Genomic DNA, 9,841 nt, shown 5'->3' with positions numbered 1-9,841 from the left:
TAACAAAATTAAATTAAAACAATGTTATCATAATATAAATAATTGAAATACTATTTAAAACTGTGCCATACCATTTGATGTTTGTGCACAACATTATCAACATTGTGAGAAAGGGGCGTCTTCATTTTCTGCGGTGATGTAACAGCTACGTTTCATCATCCTATTGGCTCAGACGCTTCCGGCTTCTTCCTCTTGTGTAAGATTATCAAAACGGATAAAGTCAATACTACAATGAGTAGATATTTGAATTAGAGGGTAAATTCCCCTCATACAGTTTAACTCTTCGCCTTAAAGTCTTGTCTCGTGTTTATTAACTGTGTGGGATTAACTAGAAACTGCCGGCGGGTTTTCAACTAACGCTACAGTAGATTATTTTGCCCCAAACGGATTGCAGCCATGATGGCGTCAAGCTACAACGCTAAGGAAGAGGACGGACACAACTCGGGCGCTTCGAATAACGGAGGCGCCGGGGTTGTGAAAAGTAAAAAGCCGGACAACACCGCGTTCAAACAGCAGCGACTGCCAGCCTGGCAGCCCATTCTGACTGCAGGCACCGTGCTGCCTGCTTTCTTCGTAATCGGTCTCATCTTCATCCCCATCGGCATCGGCCTGTTTGTCAGTTCAAACAACATCAAAGAGTTCGAGGTACAGTAACAGTAATGCCTGCCAGTCTTTTAACCAGCTAGCTAACGTTACAGTAACTTTATAGCCACCACTAACTAGCTAGCTAGGTGCGTCTAGGGTTTTCTACACAGTCCATTTCAACCACCATTGGGGACAGCAAGCCATGTAATTTACTGTAACGTTAAACCTATTGACCTGTAATCCTGTTAGGACAAGCAAGAATACAAATAACAACTGAGACCTTAATATAGTACCATTTCTTTGTCATAGTGAAATAACCTTATAAAAGTTCACGTTACTCAGTTGTAAGTAGCTAGCAAGCAACTGGCTAAAACTAATGCAGTCTAGCTAGCTAATACAACAGGTTGTATTTAGTTTTGGTAAAACTGGCTTCTTGAACCTTATGGTTATTCGGAGGCTGCAGTTAGTGCTGGTTGGTGCTTTTGGGTTATATTGGATTGCATTATACGAATAAGTGTTTAGTATTTTGTCCACACATTTATATCAAAATGTTACAGACACCTCTTAGTATAACACCCCATTTATATTAATGAGGTTGTCAACATTTGTCAACAAATATATTAGAAACTACAGCCTCTAAAATCAACCATAAGCTGAATCAACACCCTTTAAAGAAAAAAACGGAATATTATAACCGTCATAAAAGTGGAATTTATTGCAGTGCAGTTGTACTTGAATGAATTGGCATCTATTTTAGCTATGTGTAGCTACTTAATATGTTCAGTTCTGCTATTTTTCAACTAATAGGCTCCTCCTTTTCAGATTGATTACACTGGTGTAGACGTTAACAATCCATGCTACAACTGTGCCAAGAACTTCAGCTGGAACAGCACAACACCATGTCTCTGCTCAGTACCCTTCACATTGGAGCAGCCATTTGAGGTAAGCAGCAGCTTGCAGTATGCAGGCCCAATGAATGAATAATACATGCCTTCAGCTTCAAAACTGATAGCGTTGCTTTAAGTGCAATACAAAATAGAAACTGTCCTCCTGACACTAAATGTCCATTAAGATCTATTTTAAGTTCAAAGAAAGGCACACTCAAGGTTGGTTTGTAGTGGTCATTACCATTGATTATTCTAGTCCTTAAAATATGCAGTCCTGCAACTTTCCGAAGGCTTTTATTGATTAATTATAAAAGCTCTCAACCAATCAGTTTTTTATCTCAACATTTTCTGGATAAGACAAACCAGTGTCAGCTTAGATTTAGGTTATAATTTAGCATAATTGCAAATTTTAGGTGCAACAAAAATGTAACTCCTATATCTCATTTTAAAACATTAAGAAACCTATGTTTGATACATGTGAACATTGCCTTTACGTTAGCACAACAAATTATGGTAAACGGATCTACACAGACGTAATGATCCAAAGAATCTCTCAAGTCTCACCTTACAGATGTACTTCCTAGCCTTTACTGATACAGTCTGTCTATAACATGATCTCTCCTCCCATACAGAGCAATGTCTTTATGTACTACGGCTTATCCAACTTCTATCAGAACCACAGACGCTATGTGAAGTCCAGGGATGACAGCCAACTGAATGGTGACCAGTCTGCTTTAAAGGTATAATCTTGTAAATGTTGTACCATTGTAACAAACATGTCTTGTGCATCAGTTTGACACTGGCTTCTTTTTACAGAACCCCAGCAAGGAATGCGAACCGTACCGTACAAGTGAAGGACAGCCCATTGCTCCGTGTGGGGCCATAGCTAACAGTCTTTTCAATGGTAAGTGAGACACGGTGAACAACTTCACATTTTTCTCCTCAGCAGTGTAAGGATTATTGCTACTCATGTGTTCAACTAAAGTCTTATCTGACCATTGAAACTCGTACTAAAAGCTCTGTATGTAACAGAACTCTGACATCAGTTTGCATAAGTTTAGCTCATTAGCTGCACTTACTTAATAGAGCAATATTGAATGTAATGTTTGTTTGTTTCAGACACTCTGGAGCTATATTATATTGATTCCAATGGCACCAAAAATACAATTCCTCTGGTAAAGAAGGGAATTGCGTGGTGGACAGACAAGCATGTGAAATTCAGGAACCCTGGTGGAAACAACAACCTTACTGTAGCTTTCCAAGGTAATTTTAGCAAACTGTGCACAGGATCTTCTAGGCTCATAAACACTTAAGTTGCACTGACTATCTTGGGTTTGTCTTGTGCTTTCTCAGGCACATCTAAGCCGGTGAACTGGAGGAAGCCAGTGTATGAGTTGGACCCCTCAGATCCGGAGAACAATGGCTTTATCAATGAGGACTTCATTGTGTGGATGCGCACGGCTGCGTTGCCCACCTTTCGCAAGCTCTATCGCATCATCCAGAAGAAGTCGAGCACAACCCCCACTCTGCCCAGTGGCAAATACCTCTTGGACATCACTTACAGTATCCTTCGAATTATAGCCAGAAACTCTCTGCACAATCAAAACTAGAGCTAGCTTTAGTCTGTAGGGTTGGTTAGTATGATTTTTATTTCCTTTTATATAAAGCTTCACAGGGTAAGATTATCTATCTAATAAAGGTGTGTGTGTGTGTGTGTGTGTGTGTGTGTGTGTGTGTGTGTGTGTGTGTGTGTGTGTGTGTGTGTGTGTGTGTGTGTGTGTGTGTGTGTGTGTGTGTGTGTGTTCGTGTTCGAAATATATCTCATGAACCATTAATCCAGTCTAATCAAACTTGGTTTCCTGGGTACCCAATAAACGTTTTTATTGTTTATTTATTTTGGAGCAATTTGGACAGCATTGGATATTAAAAATAAAACTAAACGGCCGAACAATAAACTGCTGTGCAGCAGACTGTTGACACGCTCTGGACATCAGCGGGGGTGGGGGGTTTACAGGCTTGAGCTGCGGTTCACTTTTTGCTGCTTCTAACGTAACATGATTGCTGGATATAACGAGCAAACTTTTATTTAAGTTCCTGTAGCACGAGCGGATAGTTGACAGGAACATCGCAACTGTTGTGTTGAATTAGGTTGAGGGGAAAAAAGGCTTTTCCGTGTCTATTATTTTGCTCAGAGGAAACTCAATAAAAAGCCATTTACCAACACTAAATTTCGTATTAAGTTGCTGTGAGCTGTACATTCCCCACTTCTAAACAGAGGCAGAACATAACCCAATCTTGGAGCTTACCGGCCGAAGACGGTAGTTTTCATCAGACTCACCCTGGGTCCGCTTAATTAAGTGTACTGCTAACTTATAACACTAATAACATTACCATCACCAAAATACCCCCACGAATCAAATCCATACTTACTACATACATACATACATACATACATACATACATACATACATACATACAATACTTCATATGTCAAGCAACAAGTGTTAAATTTGTTAACGATAATATGAGACGAGACAACACAGCTGTCATTCTAAACGCTGACTGGTGATATCAACATGCAATATCGTTGATGAAAAAGACAACACTAAAATGTTCTCTCTCTCTCTCTGCGCACACACAGTTTGGTTCTGCTGGTTGATTAATGCAGATATGTGCTGATTGGACAATGGAAAGTGGAGTTGCATTTTAAGAGGTTTTGGGGTTCTTCTTTTGGTTTTGGAGAATTCTACAACCAGCAATACCACAGGCCAAGCAATCGTCCGTTCCAAACAGGCACATTTTCAACGAGCACTCTACTAGTTATGTAGAAACACAATTCACTTAGATAATCTTAAATCACATTGAGTTGCAGTAAATTCACAACTTTTGTGTACAGAGGGTGACAAATCGAAACCCCAGTGAACAACAAAACACCTCAACAACATCAACAAAATTTGAATCCTCTTACCGTCAAATATTTTGTCTATTGTGCTGATTCCAGTTTTGTGCATTTAATGTCTATGCCAGGGCATTTTTTAAGAAATCGGTTTACTGAGTTATCTGGAAAACTATGCTGAGTCCCAAAACAGGTCACTTTCCATTAGCACATGTTCCAGATTACAGGCGGATCAGGTTTTACTCCGCATAGTGATCTAGGTATCTCAGTAAACCAGCTTCTGGAAAGAGATCCCACTGTAGAATGTGGACACATCCTGCAAGACCCTAAAACCAACAAGTACACATAATTATACTAAAAATAAAGGCTAAACTGAAAATGTGTGTCCCACATTTAGTCACAGGGCTTTTTGGCCATTTGAAAGCAAAGACAATACCTAACCATTGATTGGGGAATCAATTAATTGCTTATTGACTTTCAATGGATGCATATAGGGATATGATTGTTATATTAGGGTTTACAATTTTTTGTCCAAATTAATGATTCTGTGCAAGCTGTGATTGAACACCTATGAAGCCAGAAGCAATCATTTTTCTTTTAACCATATTGCCATCAGATTACCCTGTGCTCAGCTTTGATGGTCGCAAGCGGATGATCCTGAGCACCATCTCCTGGATGGGAGGGAAGAACCCCTTCCTTGGCATTGCCTACATCACTGTGGGCTCCATCTGCTTCTTCCTGGGGGTAGTTCTGCTCATCATCCACCATAAATATGACACCCGAAACAACAGTCCAGATATTCCGAACTAAACTGTTCTTCTTGTATCGCGTTTTTCTGTCTATGCATGCATGGGTGACCCTAAGAGGTCCGTTCTAGACTGCTTGTTGACTTTAGCGTGAATACACTGGTCTCTGTAATTGTGTGTTTGTGTAAAGACAGCATTGTCTTAAGTGTCTCATCAAAAGCTGTGTGTTTGTGTAGGTCAACTAAGGCAAAAGAAGGATGCTCGAGTCTGTGTCTCTGCATATAGCTTTGTGTCAGCTGCTGAGAATGTCATTTCCTGTCTTCAAAAAAGTGTATTTATCTTCTATTTATCTATACATTATCAAAGTATCTGTCTTATTTTAGCAATGCTTTGCGAATGGCATAATTATTGAAGGATGTCCTTCCATCTTTGTCTGCTTATCCGGGGTCGGGTCGCGGGGGCAGCAGCTCCAGCAGGGGACCCCAAACTTCCCTTTCCCGAGCCACGTTAACCAGCTCCGACTGGGGGATCCCGAGGCGTTCCCAGGCCAGGTTGGAGAAATAATCCCTCCACCTAGTCCTGGGTCTTCCCCGAGGCCTCCTCCCAGCTGGACGTGCCTGGAACACCTCCCTAAGGAGGCGGCCAGGGGGCATCCTTACCAGATGCCCAAACCACCTCAACTGGCTCCTTTCGAGCGGCTCTACTCCGAGTTCCTCACGGATGACTGAGCTTCTCACACTATTTCTAAGGGAGACGCCAGCCACCTTCCTGAGGAAAGGAAGGATGTATGTATTTTTATTTCAAGTTTTTGTCCATATTATGTACTGTAATATGTCCTGCTGATGAATGTACCATTATATTTCATTGACATACCTCCTGTGGTTTTTGAGATTACCTTGAATATAGGCTCAGAAAAGCATTGCTTGATTATGGTAAGCACTGATATTTAACAAGAAATATTTTATCCTAGAAAGTCATTGAATACTCCTAACAAATAGTACCAAAAGTGTGGTTATTTACCCCCTGCTGTGACTGGTTGTATAAAGAGATTGAGCCAGTCATAAGGCATCTTTTTAAAATTACATTTTGATGCTTATTAATGATGGAAACATTATCCTATACCACTATATTCAGTATTCATAATTCTAAGAATCTGGGCAACGTCTCAGGCTGATTAGAGCACCATTTTTTTTTTTTTTTTTTTTTACAGTTTTGCCTGAGTGTTTGATTATTTTGCGTTCTTCAATGTTGACCACATTATATGCACTTTAAAAGTGTCACATTTGTTAGTTTTCCCCTTTTTCACTTCATCTTATGTTATATATTATATAAATAATATTGCGTTCTTGATTCATTGAGTAAATTGTTTAAATTTATGGGTTTTTACAAGGTTTGTAGGGTCCAATTAAAAAAAACTTGGTGAATGTATTGGTGTAATTTGTCGTTTTATTGCAGATCACTATCGCAGCCATACCTTGTGCCATATATCACTACTTTTTTTGTGGCACTTTCTTACTTTTTATTTCATTTATTATCATACATGATTATGGTTATTATATTAAATGACACTACAAACTCACGCGACCGGATGTAACAGGCCCACCAAGGGATTGTGGGAAGTCAGACTGTCCGTCCTTGTGTGCGGTGCCTGTTCCTTACCTTAGCCTAACATAACAGAAGCTTTTGCAAAATGTACAGACATCTAATGGTAAGAGAGACGTTAATCTATTGTATTTATCTTAGAACTTTTAATTGTTGTCATTAACGTGTTTATGGTGCAACTAATTAATACTTTTAAACGTTTGCTTGGGTAACGTTAGTTCTTAATGACGAGTACTTCAGCTTTCCAAACTTAACTAACTAGCTAAACTTAACTATTACTAGCTACCCAGCTAGCTAGCAGCAATAAAGTCATTTATTTAAGTAATAACGTTACATATATTATTGTCGGTATATGATAGTATTGCGTGGTATTAACTTTGACACAGTTGCCCTTTATGACGGGACGCCAGCGATTAACGGTAAGCAACAAGTGGTGGAGCATGAAAGTCATGTTCAAGTTAGTGACGTTACCTACGATGCGAAGCTAAATAGGCTAAATATTCGACAGGGTATCGACCTTTATATACTGTCTGTGCCTTTAACAGGTGAATCCATTTGCTCGCTTCAACTCAACAAAAATCACTTGACCAATACGAGCACTGAACGCATTATCAGGGACGTGCTTGTCTATGTCTGCCACTGTGCCACAGCATATCAAATAGCTAATTATGTAGCTAGTAGCCTACAACCATTTTTGAACTACCTAATAAACGGTGGTAACAGTGAGTTGACCTCTGTTTTGACTCTGTCAACGATTTAATCATTTCATACAAATGCAATACAGAGGGTTTGCCAGCAGATGTCACCATTTTGACTGTAGCTAAGGTTTTAAAACAAGGAACTATTTTTTTAGCACACTTTAAAGTGGTTCAGTGCTACAGAAATGGCAATTTCTATCACCACTAGTTGAAATCAGCTTGCTTAATTAACTGTCAAATAAACTTTGCAAACTTTGTGTCACTTAATGACACTGTTCATTTTGTGTCACTTCACATACTATTTCATTGTTAGTTAGCCGTTTACACCAGTATCCACAGTTTGTCATGCTTATTATAACTGTTTAAACTATAAAATCCTCAGTAAAATGATTGTGCCACCAGGGACTTCGGCAGCTTTCCAGGCGGAGCATTTCCAGCAGTGCCCGCAGACAGATTGATAACTGCGTAAAGGAAAAACAAAAACTGTTTCAGGTAGGGTAAATGTATGATCACATCAATATCCTATCTGATCTTTGTAACAGTGTTTTCAGAAGCTGTCTGACTCCTGTAAGCAACGGGAGTATTCTAATCTTACGAAGAACCTTCTTTCTGACACTTTGAACAACATATCTGAGCAAAGGTTATATCGCGGATGTAAAGTGAAATTTGTATACACCTATTTACTTACTCTAAACAGTATGGCCGATTTGTTAAGCATTGTCGGTATGACACCATTTTCAGCAGTGTGTTGATGGCGCAGTGGATATGACACATTCCTTTGGTGTGGGAGACCTGGGTTTGAATCCCACTGCGATACATCAACCAATGTGTCCCTGAACAAGACACTTAACCCCTAGTTGCTCCAGAGGCGTGCCACCTCTGACATATATAGCAATTGTAAGTCGCTTTTGGATAAATGACATGCAATGTAATGTGTGGTGAAATCTTAATTTAACATCCACCTGACCAATTTGGTTAGGCGTGTAGGCATCTTTTGTCATACTTTTGACTTGTGATTTGAAATTTTGCAGTGTTTAAAGCGAGACAAAGGGTGAGGTGTTTCTATACTGATAATGATCATGTTAAAGTGTCTACTCTATTCCCAGGTTCTGGAGACAGAATCTAATTTTATCCTGTTTGTAGCCTGACAGATAAGTATCAGTGGGTTTTCCCTCGTACAGTGTTGAAATGACCTTCGCCTGTAGCTGGGGGCTGGAGTTATACTAATTATGCTTGCAAGCTTCTAATTAAAAACCCATTACAAAATCAACATTCCAGTGTGGCAGGCTTTGCTGATCCTTGCATAGCGCTAGAAATTACTGTAGCCGTTAGTTGACAAATGGCCTACCCGTGTTTCTAAATCCCAGCTAGAGCAAGCACTGCTTCACTGCATAGTGTACTTTACGCCACCACGTAATTGCTATGGTTAACCAGAGATGATCTTCACCAAACTTTGAAAACCATAGAAACAGAAACACATGAAGCTAAAAGCCCATTGCATACATTTGAAGTAGGGCTGTATTTAAAAAAAAAAAACTATATAGCTACCTTCATTCTTCACTCTTTGAACAGGAGGATAACGGTATACCTATCCATCTGAAGGGTGGATCGAAGGACGCTCTGCTCTACAGAGCCACAATGACTCTCACTGTGTTTGGTATGTCAACATTTGTCTGAGATTTGATGAGTCAGGCTCACTTCACATGTCTCAGTCTGTCTTTTGTATCAAACCGCATCTCATTCCAGTGACCTGAACCCGATGTTATTACTGAAACTGACATTGAAAGTCAAATCACTGTAATTTCATGATTCATCATGAAGAGTCGTTTGAAGTCAGGATAATTAGCGTGTGTTGTATCTCTGTCACATCTGTATAGTAATACATCTGTCTGGTTTCTTCACAGGGAGTGGATATGTCGTGTATGAGCTGTTAAGCGCTGCCATGCCCAAGAAGCCACAATGAAACAGGATTAGACGTATTTATCTGATGAAACAATCATGCACATCGCTCAGATTTGTAATCTGGGAAATAATTTGTCCCATCAATAATATCAGTATGTTTTGTGTTTGAAATATTTATTGATTGTACAAATTATGAGCTGCAAATAATAAAAATATACATCTCGTGACATTGTATCACTTTTTAAAAACTTGATTCCTGCTGTAGATGTTTGGTAACATTTTTGCGACAAGCTTCATATTGAGCTAAAATGTTAATTGTAAATAGCTTAAATGTTAAGGAAATAGGTCAAGACCCCTTTCTTACCCTTAGCCCAGAATTTGAGTTTAGCAGGAGACTGCAGTCCTTCTGTAACTGGTGTATTTTTAATCAAACTAGATTTGATTTCCTTCACCAATCCAAACGTGTGTAGGTATTTAATTTGAGCTCTAGAGGGCACCATACACCAATCAGTCACAAGCCTCGTA

At 39.4% G+C, this 9,841-nt stretch overlaps 2 protein-coding genes across 2 annotated transcripts; both read left to right on the top strand.

The window, feature by feature from the left end:
* Positions 1–163: 163 nt before the first annotated feature.
* tmem30aa (transmembrane protein 30Aa) lies at positions 164–5,661 on the top strand. Its single transcript, XM_039786795.1, has 7 exons — positions 164–645; positions 1,408–1,527; positions 2,105–2,212; positions 2,289–2,376; positions 2,592–2,735; positions 2,826–3,035; positions 4,985–5,661. The coding sequence occupies exons 1-7, from the start codon at positions 397–399 to the stop codon at positions 5,176–5,178; spliced, it is 1,113 nt and encodes a 370-aa protein (XP_039642729.1). The 5' UTR covers positions 164–396; the 3' UTR covers positions 5,179–5,661.
* A 1,030-nt stretch (positions 5,662–6,691) lies between these two features.
* On the top strand, positions 6,692–9,543 carry LOC120548654 (cytochrome c oxidase subunit 7A2, mitochondrial-like). Its single transcript, XM_039785010.1, has 4 exons — positions 6,692–6,822; positions 7,817–7,906; positions 8,987–9,071; positions 9,319–9,543. Exons 1-4 carry the CDS (start codon positions 6,805–6,807, stop codon positions 9,375–9,377), a joined length of 252 nt encoding a protein of 83 aa, XP_039640944.1. The 5' UTR covers positions 6,692–6,804; the 3' UTR covers positions 9,378–9,543.
* Positions 9,544–9,841: the final 298 nt, after the last annotated feature.

The sequence above is a fragment of the Perca fluviatilis genome, chromosome 20 (genome assembly GCF_010015445.1).
Source record: "Perca fluviatilis chromosome 20, GENO_Pfluv_1.0, whole genome shotgun sequence".
Lineage (NCBI taxonomy): Eukaryota > Metazoa > Chordata > Actinopteri > Perciformes > Percidae > Perca > Perca fluviatilis.
This window is presented reverse-complemented; position numbering and strand designations above follow the sequence as displayed.

Coding starts and splice junctions, on each gene's coding strand:
- tmem30aa (XM_039786795.1), top strand. CDS start 397: ATGATGGCGTCAAGCTACAACGCTAAGGAAGAGGACGGACACAACTCG. Junction 646..1,407: donor ACAACATCAAAGAGTTCGAG/GTACAGTAACAG, acceptor CCTCCTTTTCAG/ATTGATTACACTGGTGTAGA. Junction 3,036..4,984: donor CCTCTTGGACATCACTTACA/GTATCCTTCGAA, acceptor TATTGCCATCAG/ATTACCCTGTGCTCAGCTTT.
- LOC120548654 (XM_039785010.1), top strand. Junction 7,907..8,986: donor AAAAACAAAAACTGTTTCAG/GTAGGGTAAATG, acceptor CTCTTTGAACAG/GAGGATAACGGTATACCTAT. Junction 9,072..9,318: donor AATGACTCTCACTGTGTTTG/GTATGTCAACAT, acceptor GTTTCTTCACAG/GGAGTGGATATGTCGTGTAT.